The sequence below is a fragment of the Cricetulus griseus genome, chromosome 2, assembly GCF_003668045.3.
Source record: "Cricetulus griseus strain 17A/GY chromosome 2, alternate assembly CriGri-PICRH-1.0, whole genome shotgun sequence".
Taxonomy (NCBI): Eukaryota; Metazoa; Chordata; class Mammalia; order Rodentia; family Cricetidae; genus Cricetulus; species Cricetulus griseus.
Genome location: NC_048595.1, coordinates 98,675,153 through 98,700,583, shown reverse-complemented (window position 1 = coordinate 98,700,583; position 25,431 = coordinate 98,675,153). Strand labels below are relative to the sequence as shown.

Here is a 25,431-nt window from a genome sequence, read left to right as displayed (position 1 = left end):
GTCCTTCGAAAGTGAGTTCACACTTTTGCCCTGCAAGGATCATCTCTTCCGCCTAACTCAGTAAGTTAAAATATGCACCATAATTTTTTTTCACCCGAGATATTTTTCGAAAGAAAGCATGCAGAAAAAGGAACAGAGCCAAACTTGAAGTTTACAGGCGGAGACACAAAGGGTTAATAGTTACTACGCATGCGCTAGGAGGACTCGCGGGTTGGGCGGAAGGACAGCTCCTCAGAGCTGAGTTTTCCCCGGAAGTGCCTCCTCACCTCTGGAGTCCGCGCGGATACTGCTTCCTTACCTCATTTGTCTTCGCCCCTCCCCGTTCCTCTACGTGTTTCGGTTCCTGGTTGGTGCTTCCTGGTCGCAGCCGCGGCAGTGAGTATGTGTGTGACGGACCCCGAGCGGTCCGCGACCGGGGACCCCTGCCCCGCCTCCGCCTCGCCCGCGGGGCTGTGGAACTAATGTGTGCCCCTCCCTGGCCTTCTCCTCCCCGTCCTGCGTGGCGCAGCGCTGCGCAGCTAATGGCCTCTCAGCTGCGCGCTGCCCCACGCGGCTCAGCGGCGGAGCTGGGCTTTCGCGGCTCCCTGGCCTGAGACCCGGGCCTAGGAAAGGCAGGGTGACGATGGCCTTCGCGGGCACTTCTTTTCTGTCTGCTTTTCCCCGCCGCTTCCCGTGGTTCCTCTGTCCTGGGGAAGCGGGTCAGTCTGTAAACGTGGAGGCCTCCTTTCGTCGCGGGGAGCCTGGCGCTCCAGGGTGCGCCCAGTCCCGGGCCGCCCTAAGCTTGTGCTGTCAAGTAGCCGCTGCTGGTGTGGACCACAAAGAATCTGGGAACTGTGCCCCATTCCTCTATATAACCAGTATACGCAGAGTATCTTTCCCAAGATAACCCTTTACTCTCACACCCCAACAGGAGACAGTTGTAGTCAACTTTAGGCGAGAGCTGCCTTTAACAGTGGGAAAACCATGGTGGGGAGTTGTCAGGCCTGAGTTCCAGCTGACGCTCAAAATACCTTTAGGCCAGAGTTTACCGGGATTTCAGGGTTGAATGAAGGAAATTTTTCGCCCGTTTTCTCTGAGCCTGTATTTCCCAAGTATAAAGCCATCCTTAATTTAATGACGAAGCTGCTTTAAAAAGCTCTTGCCTTCGTTTTGAACATTTGAACCTTAAATTGAAGCGTGTATATTTAAGACAGTGTTACGATTTGGGGACAGTTTAGTATTGTCATTCAAGGCAATCAGAAGATGGGTAAGGAACTGAGGAAGAATTAGGGATGAAAATTGAATAATAGCTACAAGGTTAACAGTGCATGGGAAAAGGACAACAGCTAATAGGGAAAGGTATTGTTTCCAGATAGGGTCCCAAGAGTGCTTGGAAGTAAGCCTAAGTAAATTTAGCATACTTTTCTTCTACGGAGACATGGCTGTAACATATTTGGATTCTTTACCTCGTTTAGTTGGAAAGTGATAGTAACATTTGAAAGATGGACAAAAATTTTAACTCCTGTGATTTTGTATCTTTTGTCATTTCCAGTAGCATACTAAAAGTTGTAATTCATAAACCTAAGTTGAGAATAAACTATGTATTAATCAGATTGTTCATTGATAACTCTGGATTTAAAAATCCAGTTGTGGAGCAGGTGCCCAGCTTCAGGTAGAGCACTGGCTTAGAATGCCCATAACCCTGGATACAATCCCCAGCACCACAATATGAGTGAAACCAAATCATGGATTTAAATCTACCTAAGATGGCCTATGGCATCCAGAAGGAAGAAATACTTTGGAAGGAAATTAAGAGCAAACTGTCCAGAATGACCATAGATAAACTTCTAAGGAGAACTATTGACTTTACCATCTTAGTAAATTTTGAAAATGTAACCTTTGTCTAGCTTAAAGAAATCCAGTGACTTAATCTGCCCCTACCCCTTTTTACTACAATGAGTGTTTAATGTTATTTCTTTAGATAAGCCTTATTCCCACTTTTGATATTTCAGATTTTAAAATATGATTAGTCTTCAGTAGTCATAGGGCTTTGATAAAGTCTTTTATTTACCTTTTGGGGATGGGGTACAGAGTGGTTGAGACAAGATCTCTTGTAGTCCAAGCTGACTTGAAATTTACTAAGTAGCCAACCTTGAACTCCCCATCTTTCTGCCTCCATCTCCCAAATGCTAGGATTACTTTGTGCCCCTGTGCACCACCACACGGGGCTTTGATAAAGTTTTTTTGAGTACCAGTTGAGGAGTTTCTTAGATAATAAATTTATGTTTAAATGTCTCCTTCTCCTAATTAAAATATCTTTCAAGTTTTATTCCTGTGGGAAGTAAATGGATATGTCAGATAAATTTAGGTGTTAGAACCAGTGCACATAATGGAATGTTTATTTGAATTTATTTATTTTAAAATTTGTGTTTTAAAATTTTAGTGATACTTGCCGTAGAGTCAAGAACATGTGAATCATCCTGGCTGTGTCTTAACTAACTGTCCAGCCTTGAGTAGGTCTCATCATGTCCTAGGATCTGTGTCTTCATATGTATATAAAGGGGGCTGTGTGAAGTAATCCAGCAGGTACCTTCTAGATTTAAGTGTTTGTCATAATAAACATGTCATGTTACCTAGTAAAGTATGCTGGGAGTCAAAATGAACAGAAGCTATGAAACCCTTCTGAGTCAAGGGATGTGTATATAGATATATGCATATATACATTACATTCATATCTGAGTATACTTTTAGAAAATTAAGTGAATTGATATAATTAAGGTTGTAACAAAACAAAACAGCTTGAGGCAAACCTTAAACCTGGCATCCATGAACTACATAAATAGAAGAGAGCATGTTATGCCAGAACACAATTTTCAAGTACAGAGGTACAAAATCCTCTTAACAGCCATAGGGGCTAAATTGTTAAATTCATTTTTCTACATTTCATGGAAAGAGATAAATCCTTAGACCCAAAGAAGTCAGTTTTTATTATGGCTCCGTAGTTTATTTTTGGCATACATTCACAGGTGTGCCTATGGCTCTATTCTTAATCCCTTTCCTTTGGGATGGCTCCAAGAGTAGTACAAATTTGTAACTCTGTAATTTAGCTCTTTAATTTTTTTTCTGTGCGGCCCTGGAATTAGGTTTTATCTTAAGTCCACACTGGATCCTCAGGATGGATCCACTGAGGATTTTGAAGGAAGCATAATTCCTTTGACTTCTTTTAGAATTAATTTACCTATTAAATAAAAAAGGAAAGAACTCATCTTTCATTTGAATTTCTCTGAGGCTAATATTTCAATATAAACCGATAAATGTCATAACCATTATTATTCAGACAGCCACATTCAACTTGTGTGACAATAACAGCATAGCAACCTGAAAGACTGTACAGGGAGGGAACAGTATTCCGTATTCTTTAAAAGAAAAAAAAGTATTGATTTTGTTTTGTTCTCTTTTGTTTTTCTAAATAGGGTCTCATAGCTAAAACTGAACTAGGAATTTGCTGTGTATTTGAGAGTGACCTTGAATTCCTTATCCTCTTGCTTCCATGTGAAAGTGCTAGAATTACACCAAAAATAAGACCTTTGTTTCTGGAAAACAGCACCCTAACTAGCTTGGGCATAGTGCATTTTTGCCTCTTAGATTCTTGGGGCCTGCTGGTTCTCTTAGTAAAACAGACATAACACCTTGATGTTCTGGCAGAGATTCAAACCTATGAAAACAACCACTTCTCTTAATTGTATCGTGAAGCTAAAGGTGGAAGGAAGAATAAGGTGGCATTGTTACTTTCTTTTAGGGTTCTTAGACAAGCGTGGTTACTTTCCCCATAGCTATTATTTTGACCAGCATTCCATTGGTAGATAATTGAAACATCTACTGTGTAGTTTTTTTTTTTTTTTTTTTTTTTTTTTTTTTTTGAGACAGGGTTTCTCTATGTAACAGTCCTGGCTGTCCTGGAAATCTCTTTGTAGACTAGACTGGCCTCTAACTCACAGAGATCTACCTGCCTATGCCTCCCAAGTGCTGGGAATAAAGGCAACCACAGCCCATTTTACTGTGTAGATTGTTAGTTAAAGACAACTGAGAATTTATCCTGTCACAATTTCTATATTCTTGGCATGTGTTAGACTTTTTTCTTTTTTTTTTCTCTTGTGGCTCAAGAACAAGGGCTTAATGATAGAATCCATGTTTTCAAAGATTTATAAATATCTCCAAATACTAGCTGCTCTGCTTGACTATTGTGATCTATTGTTTAACAAAGTACACAGGATCCCTGTCCTTCTGGGATTTGTGATTTGTACTTCTGGGACATTTACATTGAATACGTAATTTAGGAACATGAATGTTTTATAAAGTACTGTGGAAGCCTCTGAAATAGTGCACTTAATTCCTTCTGGTGAAAAGTACTGTTAATGCTGAGTTGAAAGATGCACAGTATTTTTATATATGTATAGCAGAAATTTTTTTTAGATATTCATTCCCAAACCTATTCTTTTTTTTTTTTTTTTTTTTGGTCTCAATTTTAGGTACTTAGGAAATTTTGTTTTAAATGCTTTTTTTTTATTTTTTAATTTTTTTATTGCTTTGTTTTTCCAGACGGTTTCTCTGTAGCTTTGGAGCCTGTCCTGGAACTTGCTCTATAGACCAGACTGGCCTCGAACTCACAGAGATTGCCTGCTTCTGCCTCCTGAGCTCTGGGATTGAAGGTGTGCTCCATTGCTGTTGCTGCTGCTGCTGCTGCCACCTCCCAGCTCAAATGCATTTTATAACCAACACAGGAATAAGTATATTATCAAAGTTTTTTATGCATTCTTTTGGCCAGAGATCTGAAGTCCATAGGATTGATAATATCATTATTAGGAGTAATAGTACTCAGGATTGGGGAATCAAACTCAGGGTTATTGCACATACTAAGCTTGCAATTTACTTCTGAGCTACATTCTCATCTGTTTTTAAATTGAGAATAAATACAGTCAGTAAATGTGAAAGGGATTTCTTGTTGTGAAGTTTAGTAATACTGTAGTAATATTCTTGTATGAGAAGGTATACCTGAAAAGAAGTGATATAGAATTGAAAGGCAGGTGGAGTGAAGGCAGGTGGCTCTTCTGTTACTGCTATGCCTGTTGTTCTCTTTGCAGCATAAATAAATTTCTCTTTTCTTCTTTAAAAAAAAAAAGCTGCCAGGTAGTGGTAGCATACATCTTTAATCCCAGTACTCAGGAATCAAAGGCAGGTAGATCTCTTGAGTTTGAGGCCAGCCTGGTCTACAGAGTGAGTGAGTTCCAGGATAACCAGTGCTACACAGAGAAACCCTGTCTCAAAAAAAAAAGTAGAGCTAGGCAACTTGGCACACTTTAGTTCCAGCACTCAGGTGGTTGAGGTAGGAGGATCACTTTAAGTTCACAGTCAGCCTGGTTTCTGTGTAACAAGACACCATTAAAAAATAAATAAATAAATAAAAGGACCGGGCGTTGCTGGCACATGCCTTTAATCCCAGCACTTGGGAGGCAGAGGCAGGCGGATCTCCAGAGCAAGTGCCAGGATAGGCTCCAAAGCTACACAGAGAAACCCTGTCTCGAAAAACCAAATAAATAAATAAACAAACAAATAAATAAATAGATGAATGAAAAAGAGAAGAATGAAGAGTTTATGCCAAGGTGAATGGAATAGGGAGAGATACTTTTTAGGAGTCTTAACATTTTAGAGGACAAATATTCACTGTCTAGCAGTGGATCTCAAACTAATTTCTTTTCCAGTGTACCTTTAGGATACCTGCTTTGATACAGTCAGTTTGTTGGTGGTAATTCTTATTTGAGAGGGCTGAGTGTCATTCTAGTACAGAGGTTCTCATCTTGTGGGTTGTGACTCCTTTGGGGGTAGAATGACTCTTTTACAGGGGTCACATATCAGGTATCCTGCATATCAGATATTTACAATATGATTCATAACAGTAGCAAAATTACTGTTATGAAGTAGCAGTGACATAATATAATGTTTGGGGGGGTCACCACAACATGAAGAACTATATTAAAGGGTTGCAGGATTAGGAAGGTTGAGAACCACTACTCTAGAGGATGATAATAGGGCTTATAAATTATTGGAAAAGCAGTATTAGGAAAAAAAACATTTTAATATGTTGGGGGGGAAATGGTAGTCTTCAGAGTCAGCTTGGGGTGATAGGCACTAACTAAACAAGATCTTAGCTTTTAAAATACTTCTGGTCTAACTTTCTTACAGCATTAAAGTGACTGACTTTCCATAATGTTTGGTGGCTATGAGACTATAGAAGCATATGAAGATGATCTTTACCGTGAAGATTCATCTAGTGAACTGAGTGTTGATAGTGAGGTGGAATTTCAGCTCTACAGCCAAGTTCATTATGCCCAGAATTTGCATAGTGCCAACAAGGAAGAAAGGTATGAGGAAAAGAACTGTGAGAATTCTGAAACAGCAGGTATTGAACCAAGCCAGAAGAACTTAATCGTTCTTTCAGATAGTGAGGTCATCCAGCTATCAGATACATCAGAGGTCATCACATTATCTGATGAAGATAGTATTTATAGATGTAAAAGAAAAAATATTAAAGTTCAAGCACAAGAAAAGAACCAAAGTCCTGCTTCTCCTCATCCTAATAAATTGGCTAAGAAACGCAAGAGGGATAATGAGAAGCCTGAACCTGAAGAGACGTCAAGGGTAATCCAAGAGGTCATGGTCATAGAGGTCAGTTCAAATGAGGAGGAAGAAAGTACCATTTCAGAGAATGAAAATGTGGAAAGCTGGATGCTACTGGGATGTGAGGGAGATGATAAAGACAATGACATCCTTCTCAACCTTGTGGGATGTGAAAACACTGATGCTGAAGGTAAGTGTCATTGACTACTTTGAAAAGTGCTACCATCTTTATTTAAGGAGGACTGCTTTTCCTAGATAAAAGACCAATAGGGTCTGATCCATTTCATTTCTCACTTTTTGATCTTGGTTCTCATGAGACTTTCCTACAAGAAGCTATTCTAGTGGTGCTTTCTCTGAACATGATAAAGAACATATTAGAGTATCAAGGAAACTGCTTCAACAGTAAGCAGATTCATAGCATTCCTTCATGATTGCCTCGAGAGTCACTCTGGACCAAAATCTTAGTTCTTATTTTTTTGTTTTTATTTATTTATTTTTTTTTGTTTTTTTGAGACGGGGTTTCTCTGTGTATCTTTGGAGCCTATCCTGGTACTTGCTCTGGAGACCAGGCTGGCCTCGAACTCACAGAGATCCGCCTGCCTCTGCCTCCCGAGTGCTGGGATTAAAGGCATGTGCCACCAATGCCGGGCAAAATCTTAGTTCTTTTGTCTGTTTGTTGACACAGGTGAGTACTCCATCAACTTGGCTTTGTGCTCTTATTTGGCCAACTCTGTTGGAAATGCTTCTTAGGTGGTTTGCTTATCCAGGAGTTAGCCAGATAACAAGCTCCTAGAATGCCTAGAACTGGGATTAGTATTTCAGAAACTCCAGATCTAGTAAGAAAGGAGGTATGGTAGTAGATTGTAGGAGAAAATGCAAATTTCAAGCACCATGTTCTGAAAGGTGAAAGTTTTGGTGTTTTGTTCCCTCAGTGTAGTTGCCTGAGTATTCTCCTTAAAAGTTCCCTTCATTTCCCTTCCTTTGCCCTTTGATGTCTTCTACACTTGATTCCTAAATGGTCTTCTTTTAATCTGCCCTGCACATTAGTATTCTTGAGATGTCCTGTGACTCAGGGTACTTCGATGATATTACAAGATCTTTGGTGCCTCCCTACTGTTTTCTGAAAAAATGATGACATTCAGTATAGATCATGCTTGGATCCTCAAGAAGTGGCAAACTTTTTTTTCTTTTTTTTTAAGGAATCAGGTAGACAAGATTACATGCTTCCAGGCTATAAAATTTCTTGACTATTCAACCTTTTGTTGGGAAGTTGGCTTGTATAGTACTTGAAGAAATAAGGGCTGAGGATCTAGCTCATTTGTTAGAGTTCTAGTCTAGCATGTATCAAGGCCTGGATTTGATCACCAATACCATAGTTGTGGTAATATACACCTGTAGTCCTGATACTTGGAAGGTAGAGCAGGAAGGTCAGGATGTTCAGCCACAGTTTGAGGCTAGCCTCAAATACATGAGACCCTGTCTTTAAAAAAAAAAAAAGATGTGGGGGTGGCTTTTCCCATAGGATCTTACTTAGAAGACAGGTGGCCAGTAGTTTGATAAGCCTCAGAATTTGACAGCAATAATAATAAAAAGGAAGGATAGTAGCTAAACAACAGAATCAAATGAAGTTCTATGTAAATAAGGGAGAAATAATAATGTTTTTAGGCAGAAGGGAAGAAACTTTGAAACTAACCCTGTTTGCTAGATCAGGGAGGTTTTGTAAGATGAGATTGGCTGCTGTATGTTACTAAAATCTTCTAATATTTATAGAGGTAAAGAAAAAAGGTATGCATTCTGGTGGATTGAAGAATGGGGGAACAGTGTAAGCTGGTATATGATTTTCTTGGGACAATACAAGTGAATTGGGAAGAGAGAAATGGAAACTGTGGAAACAAATGATGTAGGGAATGCTTCCTGGTAGTAAGTCTTGATTTTTGGAAGATACCATCCCTTTAAGGCAGTTGATGGATCCCACTAGGACTATAGTTATATTTTTAGTATCTGGTAATTGAGAGAATATGTATCAGTAAAAAGCTGCTAATATTCTCTTACAAGACTGTTTTCTAATCACAACACTGTACACTGGTTAATACACATATGTGGGAGATAGTCTTTATATACTTTGTGACTTGGTACCCAAGTACCAAGTAATTAATTGTGTAACTCTCTAGGAGTCTGGCGCTCAGAGACTGGAATTCATTAAGCTAACCCATCAGCAAGGAAAGAATAAAAAAGATTGCTTAGAAGTAGTGTTCAGTCAAAATTAAAATAATATGAACTTGTGGACTCACTTTGAAGGATTCCATATTTTGGTGATATTTGGTAGTCTAAAGTGACAGAAACCCAATGATCCTCTCTTTAACTGCTTGTTGTCAGTTTCCTGTGTATTTCTTGCTGAGTATTACCATTTGGTGCTTAGTGCCTTACTGTTGTTTTAGACTTACCATCATAAAGAGAAAGTTCATTTTTATTTTGTAACAGGTCTCTGCTGGTTTCAGGATCTGCAGAGATGGTGAAACTAATGGCAGTTTATATAATTTGTGAAAACATAAGGTAGGCACTGACTTTATGAAAGAGCTTGAACCTGGGAAAGGAGGCCCTGAGGAGAAGTTGCTAATGATATGGTCCTAAAGAGGAAGTAGCTCAATGGTAGGTGATGGATATGATGTAGCGCTGGAGGAGTACAGTGTGGAGACAGGGCTGCCTCTCTCCTTTTGGATGGTGAGGGAACTCAGTTGGAGAGAAGGTGTTTATAAGAGGGTAGATAAAGACAGGTTGTAATTTAAAAAGGTATGAGAGGAGAATATTTATTTGTAAATTTTTATTAAAAATTACATTTTTAGTTTTTTATTTGTATGTGCACTTGCATGCATGTGTGTGTATAAGTTTGGGCATGTGAATATAATGCCACACTTATGGAGGCCAGAGGACAACTTGGTAGAGTTAGTTCTCTCCCTCTACCTGTGAATCTTGGGTATCTAACACAGTCTTCAGAGTCATTACCCATTGAGCTGCCTTCCCAGCCATCATTCATTAAAATTGTGTAAGTGTTGGGGCATGCAAAGGAAATAGAACTGTAGAGTCTGAGAACGCTGAGAAAAAAAAGGAATGATATTAAAATACAGATTGACATGAAAACATGGAGTTGTACTTATTTTAAACTAGAGAGACACATTAAAAGACAATTGTAATAAGCTGAGTAATTTTGTAGAAGTCTCAGCCATTGGAGTTGTCTCTCAAAATTCTAATACTAGATGATGAAATTTTGTGGTCTATAAACAAATATAACTAGTGAACTTGAACTAGTACATAAGTATGAAAGGCTATATCAATGCATATATTTTGTATTTTCCCTCTAGATATAATTTCACAGAGGAGTCATAGTTACCATACATTTTTTTTCTTTCTTTCATTAAGTTACGAACTTCTACATTTTTGTTCAAAAGAAGGGCTTTTATAAAATTTTCCCTTTGGCATGTTCCAGTTGCCAGCATCACCATTCTTAAGCTTTTGGACTACTGTCAAGCAAAATTAGGGATATGTAACACAAGCTTTGTGATGTCATGATAGCTGATCTGAGAACTGAGAGTACTACGGAGTGACTAAGATGCAGGTAACATGCAACAGAGATAAGCTGGACAAAGGGATGATTCTTATAAGCCAATAGAGCAGGATTGTATAAGATGTTGCCAAGCTATTCAGGATGGCATACAGTTTGAAATTTAATGCAATAGTTGTTCCTGGAATTTTCCATTTAGTATTTTTTTTAGATTGTAGTTGACCATGTTTAGCACACTATGGAGATCAAATCATGGGCATAGGAAGACCACTGTGTTAGAAAAGTATGTCTGCTGTTGGGAGAGAAGATGTATGAAAAGAAACATTGGCATAGGGAATGTTAAGCATTGTTTTTGGTTTTGGTTTTTGTGGTTTTTTTTTTTTTTCCGAGACAGGGTTTCTCTGTGTAGCTTTGGAGGTTGTCCTGGCACTCACTCTGTAGACCAGGCTGGCTTTGAACTCACAGAGATCCACCTGCCTCTGTCTCCCAAGTGCTGGGATTAAAGGCGTGCACCACCTTATTTTTCTTGAATAGAAAAAGGATATTTAACTGTAGGAATAATGGTTAATTCTTTCTTGTAGATTTTTATTATGGGTAGAATGTTGTAATGGATTCCAGTGTTCTGTAAGCCAGTTTTAACAATGTTGGTTGCCATAGATCTTAGAACTCCAAACTCATCCTTTCTTACCTATAACTCCATGCTTCTTCCATTATTTTGAAGCAGAACATAAACATTTCATTTCATTCACAATACAATTTATGTTTTACTCTAAAACTTTTTTGAAAGGTAAATTTTTTTTAAAAAATATTATCATTATCATACCCAAACAACTTTCCAATAACTGTTTATTGTTAAATATTCAGTCAAATTTCACAGACTCTCTCCTGTTTTATTCCCCTTAGAGTTAATTTTAATCATATCTGATCTGCATGTTGTAATTTGTGGATTTAAGTCTTTTAATTTATATTATAGGTTACCTTTATCTTCTCTGCTTTCTCTTTTAATTTTTTGTAATGTTGTTACACTAATTGGATGGCTTTCCCTCTAGAATTTCCTGTGTTTTGTTTAATATATCTTACTGTCTTTCCTATTTCCTATGACTTGCTATCCTTTTACTTATTACGTTGATAATAAGTCCATCTGTTTCATTTTTGTTTGGATGTTTCTTTACATTATAATATAATTACATTATTTCTCCCCTCCGTCCCTCTCTCCCACCCTTTCTCCCTCTAAATCCTCCCATGTTACCCACCACTTGCTCTCTTTCAAACTCAGGCCTTCTTTTTCCTTAATTGCTGGTATGTGTCTGTGTGTGTTGTGTGTGTGTGTCCCTATAATATATATATATATATATATATATATATATATATATATATATACCCTGCTTAGTCCATATAATGTTACTTGTACATATGTTTTTAGGGTGACCATTAGACAACCAAGTGGTGTGTTCTTCCTGCTGAAGACTACTTATCCCACTCTTAAATTACTTAGTTGCCTGTAGTTCTTTGTTAAAGTTGAGGCCTCATGGTCACCCCACCCCTACCCCTCCACTTAAGAATGTCTGTAAAACAATAGACATCAGATAAGGAAAACACCTTGTTCATCTCATGTTTAGGCAGTCTTGTTGGTGAGACTTCATGAGTGAGTGTAGCTTCTGACATTCCTAGGAGACAGTCTCACAGTAAATTCCCTAATCCTATGGCTCTTATAATCTTTCCACCTCCCCTTCCAAAGATCTTAAAGCTTTGGGGTACAGGAGTTATATTACAGATGTATCCATTAGGACTGGGTTCCACAATTCTGCATTTTCATTCTTATGTTTTTTCTGTAATGCTGTCTGTTGCAAAGAGATGTTTCCTTGATGAGGGGTAAGAACTACATTTATTTGTGGGTATAAGGATAAATATTTAGCGTGTAGTTAGGGATTGTGCTGGTTTAGGCTAACTTAAAATTTAATATTGTCTTATTATATAAATAATTTTTAATTTCCAAATTCAAAACCTATTCAGATAAGTCTATCTTTTAAGTTTCCATCCTGTTCTTGCCCTTATGGATACAGGTTAAGAAAGAAAAAAGGAACAACAACAAAAAAAAAAAACCAATGCTTTGTCCTTATGTTAAAATAAAAATAAGCAAGCAAACAAAAACACATATCTTTGTGTTCTCTTTTTCACCTTGTTAAATAATAAGGACACACTATGACACTATACTACCTTTTTTCTTTTATAGTATATACTCTAACTGAATTTCTATTGCCATGTGAAGATGTTTCTCATTTATAGGACTGTAAACTATTTTTGTATCTCTTATGATATACCATGCTGATAATTAGACATGCAGTATTTTCTGAATATAGGTAAAGAATAACTTCAAATAATCAATGAATAGTAGTAAAGTTGTTACACTATTAAAATGAATTTTAAACAATGAGTAATAGTGCAGTTACAACTGAAGCATACTTTAGTACTATTCTTGCTGTTAATACCTCTTCTTCATTTCATAATTTTGAAGACCACAAATTTAACAAAAATTAAATAGGTTCAGGATTTAGAAAGAAAACACCCTTTGAAGAATGAAGGATATGGCATTTTTAAGTTTGAAGCCATATTAGTTTCTGGTTTGTGACTGTGATGGTCTAGAAGTTCTGTTTTAATTCTTAGCATGTCCAGTTTGGCCCATGTAGTGGTTACAGAAAGAAGTCCTAAGTTAGTTTTAGTGTATTTCTGCCTTTGTTATTAGTGTTTTTTTCTTTTCATAGTTATTTGAAGTTGATATGAAGTCATGGCTCAGTTAATGTGAAATTGTGGAGGTACATTTCATTTATGGTTTTGAAAACCTAGGGCATAAGTATTTTGACTATTTTGTGTCAGATTTCACTTTCCCCTCCAAACTACCCTCATACCTTTAGGTGTTGTAAGGATTCAGGCATTATGCTGGCCTTCCCTGTCACCTGGCAGAATACACTCAGGCTGTACCCTGGTCAGCCCAGAGTTCCATGACTACTAGTCTGCACACAGGTGCAAAGGACCCCTTTAAAAGAAAGACTCCCGCCTGTTCTCCTTCCCTCTCTCTGCTCTCTTTCCTGCTGTTTTCCTGGGGCAGACAGGACTTTTCCTGTCTCTTGTCTTCTGTTCTGCCCTCTCTCTGTATCCGTGTCTCATTATCTCTTTTCTCTTTCCTTCCCCCCTTTCCCTTTCTAATAATACTTCTCACTAAGCTTTGTCTGCCTGGCATGTTTGTCCCTCTGCCTCGGTCACCCTCGCCTGCCAGGAATCCGCCAAGGTTCCCTTTGTGCATTATCCTAACAGGTGTGATTTCAGAAGGTGAACTCATGCAGAGCCCTTGCTGAGTTCCTGGGGGTTTCTAGGCTCTCAACCAAAGCTTGGAACTGAAAAGAAGTGAGTAGAATAGGAACCTATTTAAATTTCAGTTTTTCTTCTTTTGCCTTTTTATTTATTTCTTGATCATTTCATACATGTGTACAGTGTCCCTTGGTCATATCCACCACCAGCCTCACTGCCCTGCTATGTATCTCCCTAGAATTCTTCAACCAATTTCAGGTCGTCCATTTTTTAGTTTTTCAAACACTTCAATCATTTGATTTGATTTGATTTGGGCCTTTACATACTCAGCCCCCCCCCCTTGCCTGACTGATAACTCCATCCTTCAGGTGTCAATTTGAAGTTTACTGAATGAAGGGATGATTATAGTTTCTCAGTATTAGATGTCAGAGTCTACAGTTGACTAGCTGTGACTTTCGGTAAATTAAAAAACAAAGTTGTTTTTTGTTGTTGTTGTCTCTAATATGGTACTTTCTTTAAATACATTTTGTTTGATTTGGTGGCATTTTATAATCTACTATCTTATTAGACAGCCAAATCTTAAATCTTAAAAAAATCCACTAGGTAAGCCACTTATTTGTTAAGGTATTAGGATTCAAGAGGTGTCATGGAGTCCCTGCTTTTAGAAGCCTTAAAATGCTTGATAATATGGAAAAGTCACTGTTATATTAAAATACATTTCTACAAGTACAAGAGATGTTTCTCACCACACATAACCATTCCAGATGAATATAATCTACTTTAAGAAGCTGTCCAGGTGCTGTAGAGATGGTTTGGTAGTTTAGAACACTGGATGCTCTTGCCCAAGTTCTGTTCTCAGAATTTCCATGTTGGTTTACAACCATCTGTAGCTCAAGTTCCAGGGAATTCAAAGCTCTCACCTGAATTCCTGGGCACCAGGCATGCATATGGTACACAGAAGGCAAAATACTCATACACATAAAATAAATCTAAAAAAATTTAAAAACAAAAAGCTCAGTCAGTGAAGTACTTGCAGTGCAAGCATGAGGACATAATTTTGTTCCTCAGCACATGAGTAAAAAGCCTGGCATGATTGCATGTACTCTTAATTCCAGCACTGGGGAGGTAAAGACAGGCAGCTGGCCAGACAGCATTACTGACAAGCATCAGATTCCAACAAAAAACAGACAGTTCCCCGAAGAACAACACCAAAGGCAGAATTCTGGCCTTCATGCATGTGCACACATACACTTGCATATCACACATATGCACCTGCACATGAACACACAGGGAGGGGAGGGGGAGTGGTACGTGCAAATGAAAAAGCTCACTAGCTGGGTGTGGAGGCTCATGCCTATACCAGTATATGAAGGTTAAGGCAGGATCTCAAGTTTAAGACCAGACTGGGCTACATACTGAAACCTTGTCTCATAAAACAGTGACAGCTGGGTATGGTGGCACACACCTTTAATCACAGTATCAGGAGGATTGCTGTAAGTTCAAAGCCAGCTTAGTGTATGTAGTAAGTTCTAGGCCAGCTATGGCTACATAGAGAGACCCTGCCTCAAAAGAAACAAATTAACAAAACAAAACAAAAAAGCAAGCAAAAAATTTTACTTTGTAGGCAAAGTACAAGACTTCATTGTAAAATTCAAGTAAGATGCAAGAAAGAAACATGAATATATGCTACTATTAGTGTTTATATGTGGCTAGATATGATGGAATATTTTAACAGCATGTCTTTTCATACAGCTATCTTAGTTGAAATGAAAACAGACATTTGTATTTTGAATTTGTTCAGAATGCTGTGAGAGATTTCTTGGTCATAATTTTCTTTGTTTCTATTTGTTGCCTGTTTGTTTCTATTTCTCCCATTTCTTTGGGTATTTTATTCAGTTTTCTGGAAGACAGATTAGTTGGAGTATTTGCTATAAATTCAGTTGTATCAGGTGCTATTAAAGAACATGACCAGCTATTTAAGGGGGATCTTATACAGGTCTTTAAGATTTTAATTATTATTTATTTTGTATGTATGAGTGTTTTGCCTGCATGTATGTCTGGGCACCATGAGTGTGCCTGGTGCATTCAGAGACCAGAGCAGGACATTAGATCCCTTGGAACTGGAGTTAAAGGGTAGTTAAGTCACCATGTGAGTGCTGGGAAACGGACTTGAGTCCTCTGGAGAGTAGTCAGTTCTCTTAACTGATGAGCCATCTCTCCAGCCCTGTTATTCAGAGCTTTTAAAAGTAGAACATTTAAAAAATGTAATTTTGGCTTTTTATAGGTTGCCATCTTTCTTAATAGTTTGAGCATAGGAAAGGAACCAATTATTTAGTTTGGAATCATTAATAAATTAAGCTTTACTTTCAGTAATTCTTCAGATCTTTAAGGTAGTATTTCCCCCCCTTTTTCACTCAACTTAATTTTAGTAATTACAGTTTTCATGACTTCCTAGGCCTAATTGGTTATAAAAATGAGTTGCCATTTGACACACTTCTCATGGATGTATAGTTAAATATCTGTCTTATAATTAAAAAGTAGCCACATGCTAGAGCTCCAGTGACCAAGAACATTTAGGATTCTCTCCCTAGTGTGTTCAGCTTTTGTAAGCCTGAACTACACAATTCCTAAAGCTGCTTTGAGCTGTGTCTCTAGTTGTACATGTCACCTTCCACTTAACTGTTAAAAGGGCATCTTTTTATTTAATTTCTAATTAGCATAATGGCTTGAGCTGTGTAATTCAGTTGTCATAGGAAGAGAAGAAATAAAAATGTTCAGATTTAACTTTACTTGTGAATGGGGTGAAGTTTAAAAGCCTCTTATAGCTATTGTTCAGCAGACTACAAATCATATTGGAAACCCACAAAATCCGAGGCAGCTTTGGGTTGGATTTTAATAACATTTTGGAATGTTGATATTGTGTGTCACTAATTTTACTGTGATTTCATTGTAGACCAGAAACTTTGGTATGCATTCTTTCAAAGTCAGTTTATAACTTTCTGTCTAAATTCATTTATCGTTGCTTTAAAAAAAAAATTGTTAAGTACCAAGGCAGAGAATTAAACTTTGCTTTTGAAAAACGTTTGGTAACTGGCCTGGATTTTCATAGATGTTCTAAATTCAATGGAAAACTACCTTGATAAACTTATTGAACTGGTGACTTAGAACAGTTGCTATTTAAAATGTTACTTTATCTGTAGGTGCACTTATTGCTTTGGAATGGATAACATAAAATTAAGTGGGCAACATTTTCATTCTTGTCCGAGAAACTTGAGTCCTGATGTGTTTAGGTGCAGTTTTTGAATGATATTTTCATATAGCTTCTTGCTATAAAAATAATGTATTATATGTAAAGATATTAGATTATTAAATATAACAGATAGGTAGAATATTTTTATGGTCAGGATATAAATTTTATGTGAATGACATGTTTAGATTATGAAATCTTTTCCAAAAGAAATACAGAGCATTTAATCTTTTTTTCCATGAGCATAAAGGCTATTCAGATAATTCCTATATTTTTAGATTTTATTTCTAAGACTTTGCTAATTTTATGTTCAATTTCAAGTAATTTGTTATTTTCCTAAATACTTCCATTGTGGTTAGTAATGAAGTGTTGAAGGAAGTTTCTCTTTCTAAAAAAATTTCCTTTGTTTCATTGCTCATCTTTGTTTGATTATGTATTAAAGGAATTGTGATTGAGATTTTGACATTTTCAGTTACTTGCCCAATGGTTATTTCTTCTGCTAGGAATAAGAGATAACCATTTTAGTTAAGCATGTGTAAGGCCACATTTTCTTTTTAAAACTGTACAGAGTACATAAAGGCATACCTTTGATTTGCCTTTTCATGGAAGTTTTCATCCAGTCACATTGTTTCTGGTGTCTTTCTAGAGATAAAATTTGCTTTGTAGTACCTATTTGGATTCAAGGAATGGTTGAAGCATTATTTTAAGTGACTCTTATTATGCTAAACATGTAACTTTTGATTTCTGTGCCAAATTCTTAACCTTAGAATTTCAGCTTCTGTCAGTTTTGAAAGGTAGTTCACTGTTTTTATTCCTATCTTTTTGCAAATACATTTTAAAGGAAGACAGCAAAACTGAATGATGGTGAAATAGTTTGCACCATCCTTTAAGCTAGTCATATGCCCCCAGGTGAGAGAATAGCGTTTAGGAAGCTCAAGAGCTATTTATTGAAGTGAGTGGGTCATATTTGCTTTTGTTTTTTAAAACTGTGTAACACTAACAGAATTATCCACTCTAGAAAGTCCTACCTCTAAAGGACTTTTAACACTCTCCATATTTGTAGTTAATGAGGAATTCTAAAGATTAGGAAAATTTGGTTATGGCTGATAAATGAGTTTGCCAAAAGTTATACAAGTGCTTAAAAAAATCAGGTGAGGAATTCATGATTATGGCAGATACATTTAACTGAAGGAAGGTTGTTTTTGAAGAGTTGTGGAACTACATTAGCCCTGGAAGTTAGTCCTTATACTGCACTAGCTGTTCTCATGTGTTAAATTGTCTGCTTTGAGTATAATGAATTTTTGTCAGTGATTTATAGAAGTAACATTGCTTTATACATTTAAAGATAATTTTTATTTTCAGTAAAATTTCTTTGTTACAATAAGGACTTGAACGATTGCTTCAATTCCATGTAGGCAAGTATTTTGACCATTCTGCTGTCTACTTCTGCTCATTTGGTTTGTGTTAGGTGAGACATAGATTTTGTGGTGAATATATGTAACTATTGTTGTGTGTCAGTATTGCCTAAGAATCATTTAAACTTGATGTCATCTATTTGAAGAAGTTCACAATATTAAATGTTTCTGAATCTTTAAGTTCTTGGTAAAAATCTTTAAGTTCTTCGTATTAGCTTGTGAAATATTTGGGTGGTATTAATTAATATCATGAGTTTTTGGGCAGTATTTGTTCTTAAATTTTCTGTTTGAAATGTTTACTTGGGTTTAGCAAAAGAAATATAATGGTCAAACCACAAATCTAATTTTCAGATGGTATTGCTTAGTTAAACTGACTGTAATAATGGTGTGAGTAGAGGAGCTGTGGTTTGCTGTGGGTTCATGACATCACTTAGGTAGCAGGAGCATGTGAAAGAGTATTTTGTTAGGTGTTTTTATTCCTTTGATTATTTAAGCCTAGAAGATCATAGGTTTGTGTGCAAGCTTCTGAATGAATATTAAGTAATGAGAATCTTTTTCTTCATTTACGTATATCACACACATATATGTGTATTTTAGCTAAAAAGGGAAAACTTAATCTTCTTTTGAATTGTGGTAGTTATTCTTATAAAAATTGATTAAACCAGTAAAGTTTGTTTAGGAATCTCAGAAAGATCTCCAGTATCTGGGTACCTGCAGCCTCAGCAGTCTCTGTACAGATTCCCTGCCTATTGTGCCCTGTGCTCATTTAAATTTCCCATGGCTTTGGGTTGCAGACTTGGTTTTCTGCAAGAGTGCCCATGCTTATTTGGTCATATATTCTGAGTGACTTTTTTACTTTTTCTTTCTTCTTATTTTGTTGATTGCTAAGAGGACAGAAATTTTTTTTTTTTTTTAAATCCCAAATTTGTTTCTTTGTTCTGCTTTCTTTTTCCTCAGCCCATCTTTTTCTATGTTTTGTTTTGTGTGGTCCTTAGAGCCATGGGGACTAGCAGAGCAAAACTCATTTTGTTCATGGTTTTGTTTTCTTAATAAAAATAGCAATTTAATTCCTGAACTATTGAGAAGCTTAAAATATATGTTAGCTTTATGCATGAAATTGGTGGAAAGTTATTAATTCTGAAAATTTCTTTTCATGCTCATTTTAACTGTTAGATTAAAAATATTATTTGTTGTTGAAGTGTTTCAATAATAAAAATACTGTCAGTAAGGAGTACTATCATGAAATTTAAATTTAAATATTGTAGACTAAAAATGCACTCTTGAAGTCAGTTGTAATCGCATATGTGATTTCTTTTTATACTGAAAATTTGTTGTCCACATTTGGATGTAGACATTTGGATGTGTATTTACTTGATCAGTGATACATTTTACTTTGACCTTTTTGTAAACCTGTTGTTTTAAAGAATATGGAACATGCTTATTTCTGCTCAAAGGTGAATCATTTTGATTTATGAAATAACCACTTTATGCTGCCAAAAGCTAAGTATTTGGAGAAGTGTGTTGTGGCCGTTTAAATATCAACTAACTATTGTTGTAAGTAAAAAATAACAGAATCTAGTCCCAACAGCTCTACAAAACATTTTTCTCATGTATAAGGGTTTAAAAATGGTTGTGACTAAAACTATTTCTGTTTTACAGTTGTTTTATAAACATGACATGATACAGTATTATATATTACTCTAATGTATGGTAAATAGAAGACCCATTGCCATTTAGAAGTTGTAATAATTTCCTGATTTGGCCCATGAAAAATGCTGTGATATGCTTTTAGTTAACACCCTGAAAAAAACTTTCTGATGTTGGTAAAATAGAAGGAAGGAGAGAGTCGTTGTGATAATTATCATTTTGGAATTTTTAATGTGATTATACATTATGGTAATTAAATATCTAGTAGTTTTTCTGGATATAGATCCTACTTGCTGTGTCTATTAATTTTTTTTAATTTTGATAATTTTAGTGTCTTAAATTACAGAGTTTATGACCACCAAGAAATAGCATTTTATGTATTATTTTGCTATTTTATATTTATCATTTCTCACATTCAATATTTTGATTTTACACTAGCATTTTGATTTATATGAAATGAATTCTTAGGAAACAATTTCTTTTCAAATCAGTTAACTTCAAAACAAGAAAATGTATCCTGATATCTAACTAGTTATTGATTATTCTAAATAAAATAAATCATGTATTTATAGTCGTCATTAGTTTGTAAAATTATTCCCAGAATTCCGAACAATATTTTTTATGTGATACTTTTTAGTTGATCTTTGATATTTCTATCAAATAATTTTAAAATACAATTTCAAATATCAAATCAGGGTATATTCTATAACATGAAAAGTAATAAAAACTATAAAAGTATGCAGCTTCAAAAATCCATTTTCATGGCAAGTGTTGACCTTACTGTGTGTGAGCACACCAGCACAGCACTGCAGAGCCTGACTGGAAATCTACCAAGGAGAGAGACTGGGGGAGTGCTTAGTGCTGCTGAAACCCCACAGGCAGTTGTCACACAACCTTTGTTTTTAAAGGTCATGATTGCTTGATGCCTTTTCCAGTTTTTATTTGCAATTCTGTTTTGTGGCATTTCTTTCCCTCCCTTCCTTCCTTCCTTCCTTCCTTCCTTCCTTTCTTTCTTTCTTTCTTTCTTTCTTTCTTTCTTTCTTTCTGTTCTCTTTTTCTTTTGGCAGTAGGTGGGATGTTCTTTTAAAACTGAGTAGCTAAACATGTATAGTAACTATTAAAAAATACTGGAAGTACTTTCATTTACTATTTTTTTTTAGGTCAGAAAAGGCTGTGACGGTAAGCTAATGAGGATAAAATTAATGAGTGTTTTGGAAACTGATTGGCATTTTCTGTTCATTTTCTTTTCTGAGTTAAAATTTAAGTTGGAGCTGTTTGTGAAATAAGTCCTCTTACTGTGTTTCTGTGTTCCAGTTGAATGTTGGTATTTCTTGAAAAATGATATTCCGTGAAATGAGAGAAAGTAGGAGATGAGAACAGAATAAAATTGGGAAAAAAAGCATCTGCCCCAAGTGATCCATCCCATCTGACAGGTGGAAAGACTATATACCATTGTAGGCGTTTAAGAGATAGAGTACTGAAACTCTATTTTAAAATATTAAAAGGATTGACCGACCATATTTGATAATGATAAGTATTAAAACTTTCCTCTGGTCTTTATTCTAAATCAATGTAGGCTTTTAAAAATTAACAAAAAATGCCTTGAAACTTATTACTACTGTCTAATAAGTGATTGTATTTATAAAACTTAATATGAAAATCTAAAATTATAAAAGGTCTATAATCATATAAAAAGAGAAATACAAAATTTTTTATATTTCACTTTATGAACCACTTATAATTCAGGTATTTAGTGATACGTAATGTATTTCTTAGAGTTGTAAGGCTGTCTGTTGGTTTTCAGTATTCAGAAAAATTTAAACTCCAATCTTAAATATTGATATAAACTAGAGCCTTTTTTTAATTGCAGGAATTTGAGAGAAAAGGATGGATGCTAGCAGTTGGCTTTTAAATTTTCCTGGTGCTTATACTTTGTGAAATAGGACTATAGCCCTCACATTATTTTCAGGATATAATGCATAATTAGCAATATTAATCCTAGAAGAAAATCTTCTGAAGTATAGCAGGTTGTACCCTTGATTATTCCATTACCAATTAGAATGAAAAGTGAGTTGTTTGGTTTCTTAGTTGGGAGATAAATTGTATTTCGGAAAAGGATGAAAAGGAAAAACCCGTTTTCAGGCGAGTTTGTATCTTGGCACTATAAGTTCTTTGAAGATTCATGTCATGAAAGCTTATGAGAATTGACAAAGTATATTTTCATTTAATTGGCTGCTAAAAATATGATTAATCTAAAAACTTACATGAAATTTACCTTTTTAAAAGTTTAGTGATTGTTCTTACATGTCTTTTAGTCTTTTTTGTTAATTTGGATGTATTCTGAATTTGGTTTTTGAAGTTTTATTTTCAATAATGTTATTGCTTGGATACATTCTCATAGTTGCAATTATATTTGATCCAGGTATTTTATGAGCCAGCTATAACTACCTTAGCATTCTTTTTTGGGCAGGTGTAAAGTAAGCACTGCTATATATTACAGTGTGTGTGACCATTCCTAATTTGACCTGTTACTGTAAAGAAGGCTAACAAGTGTGTGACTAGCCCACCCCTTCTGGAGCAGTTGAAAACAGGCCTCTAAAGGCTCAAAGGAATTCTTTTAACTCCTAGCAGGGCCACGGGGTCAATGTCAGATTTAGTCATGCTGTTATTTTAGCCCAGTGGTCCAGAGAGATGACTGAAAAGTGAGTCTTTTATTTCTTTTTTTGTGTGGTTATTAACAGGATTAAATGTAAGCCATTGTGTACTTAGTACCAATTAGTTTCTCATCTGAGAGGTTCATTAGGATTTTTTGTCAGCCTTGTTCTTGTAATATTTGTTTTATTGTTTGATTATTTAAAGGGCTGGATGGGCTAAAGAAACTTTTTCTAGCATGCTTTGCTGTTCATTGAGGATTTTATTACGCAGCTAACTTTCTGGAGATTTAACTCTTGATTAAAGAATGGACCGTACTGAAAATTGACATGAAAATGGGAAAGTTAAAGTATTTAAAATTTCCTTTTTTTGTAGTTTTTGTAGTCTTCAAAAGGGCCAACTTTAATATATCAAATAATATTTTAAGTTTTTTGAAGTCTACCTCATATTTGTATACATATTTCTTAAGATTATGTTCTTTTTTGTGAATATGTAATTGGTTATCAGGAGGAATATGTGTGAAGAAGCCCCAAAGTGTAAAAACCTTTTCAGTTTTTACATTTGAGCTACTAAAGCATAACATAAGAATTCTGGAGTAAAGATAATTACCGGGTATAAGCAAACCTTAACTTAAAAAGAATCTGAAAGTTGATTCTTACATGCTGTTATAAATGAGTAAAAATGGCAGGTTTTGAGTTTAGAAAAAAGAAACATATCCAACTTGTTAGTTGCTAATTATGTTGATTGCTTTTTATAACTTTGAAGTAAAAATTCTTATTAAAATTAGTGCCTCATCAAATAATTCCTCACTTAGCATATTGAGATATTTTAGTAAAATTTTGGATGAAATTGTTCTTACATGTTGGATTGGCAATGGTGATTTCATCTAAAAGCAAGCACTATAACCCATATTAAAAGGTAGGTTGCTTGCTAGTTCATCTGTCTATGTGTATGTATATGTATATGTATATGTATATGTATATGTATATGTGTATGTATAGAGTATGAGCTTTGTACTTAAAGTACACAACATGCATTTCGTATGCATTCACTCTTAGATAAATACTTTATACAGTTTACATATTAGAAATTATAGCAATTTAGGCAAATGTTATTACTATTTTAACTGAATTAGGAGTTGCTTAATCTCAGATTATTTGATGTGTCATATTAGATTATACAATTGTGCTGAAGACTTTTGCTATATATAGTGACTGTTTTGTGGATTTGAATAGTCAAGATTTTATGATCCAGATTGCTATGAAGCATACAGCTCTGAAAATACAGCTTCCCGCTATCCACATTGGGTAGCCTTTACAATTCGGGATTTGTATATCTAATTTTTGGGGAAGACATTTCTATAAAAATTATATATGCTGTTTTTCTTACTTTTCTGTCTTTAGTTGTAATTGAAAAATGCTTAGATTTTCCAAATGAAAGCTTTGAAAAAAGTGTATGGTAGCTGTATAAAGTTGCCTGAAGATTTTCTAGTAACAGGAAGTAAATAACAATTACTTCCTCTTGTGATTTGTTGTTCATTGCATGGGAAAGAAAGTAGCTTTTAAAGATAAGATGTGTAGTTTTGTCAACATTTTCTTAAGATCTTCAGAAAATTAGAGATAAGTCATTAGTGTAATGGCATGGCAATATGAAAAAAGAAACAAGTTTCTCATTTTACTACTTTGTATTTGATTTTAAAGGAAATGGAAAGAAGTAGAATAGAGTCTAAGTTGAAAGTCAGTATCTAACTCAGTATCAGATTCACCTCTGAGTAAGTAGAAATTAATTTGAAATTAGTATTCTTATTGTTCTACTTAATACTTTTTAGATGTAGCAAACACCAACCCTTTGTTATTTCTCTCTTAATTTGATATTTAACTCTTAAGTACCTGGTAGAGAGTAGTTCCAGGTATTAACATTCAACAGGAAATATAAAAGGCGAATAGAACTGGAAAATAATATATTGAATGAGGTAATCCAGGCTCAGAATGTCAAAATACCACATGTTATCTCTTAGAGATTCTAGCTTCTAATTCTATATATGTTTGTTTATGTGGGGATGAGCTGGGTAGATGCTAGGAAGACAAATGTGCTAATGAAAGGGGGAAGATAGACCTCAAGGGAGGAGTATGGAGAGGTAGCAGAACACACTTGATATGGTCACGGAAAGGGAAATACTTGGGGATGAAGGGTCAGGAGGTGGGTATCAACCAAAACTAAATATGTATCAAATTGCATAAGAAAACTCTTTAGTTTTTCATGCAAATGGAAAAATATGTTATGAAAGGGCCAGCTATAGTAAAGATGCTTTCTTAAGTTTCTGTTGTGTGAGGGTCCCTCGTGCAGTATAACTGTTGGAAGCAGTTGGTTGGAGGGTCCCTCGTGCAGTATAACTGTTGGAAGCAGTTGATTGGAGGGTACCTCGTGCAGTATAACTGTTGGAAGCAGTTGATTGGAGCACTTAGTGGGTAATTGCCCTTGTAGTCATCTCATTCTTTTGTTGTGTATTATGCTGCTCAAACCAGGCTACTTAAAAAAGGTCCAGTGCAAGTTTAAGAACTTAAAGTAATACCTGCTTCATTTAAAGACCATTAGAGACTGTTGTTTAATTTATAATGAAGTTCTTGGAACAATAGGCTTTTTAATGTAATTGATGCTTCCTAAATAAAAATTACTTTTATGTAATGCCTTTTCTATTTAACCAAAAGAGTCTTACCAAATGTAGCAAAAATAGTTTGAAAATGTTTAATACTAGGTGGCATAGAGATGTAAATTCATTATTTATGAACCTACAAAGGAAAACTAAAGGAAACTAAAACAAAGGAAAAATAAAAACCTAAGAAGGTAACTGAGAGTTGTATAGGTGAATAGAATAAAAACAGGGTTAGTATTTGAATCTGCAGGCTAACTTTTTTATAGAATTTCTAACACTTGGAGCTTTTGTTCCCTGC

At 35.6% G+C, this 25,431-nt stretch overlaps 1 protein-coding gene across 2 annotated transcripts in view; it reads left to right on the top strand.

Annotated features, from left to right (window-relative positions):
* The first annotated feature begins 260 nt into the window (after positions 1–260).
* Positions 261–25,431, top strand: part of Zcchc7 (zinc finger CCHC-type containing 7) — a 176,522-nt gene continuing 151,351 nt past the window's right edge. Inside the window, exons 1-2 of one of the 2 annotated variants that reach the window (XM_027403193.2) lie at positions 261–375; positions 6,220–6,844. In XM_027403193.2, coding sequence (XP_027258994.1) covers positions 6,244–6,844 — 601 coding nt within the window. In that variant the 5' untranslated portion in view covers positions 261–375; positions 6,220–6,243. Of the gene's footprint in view, positions 380–6,219; positions 6,845–25,431 lie in introns of both variants that reach the window. The other variant, XM_027403194.2, reaches the window with a different exon arrangement.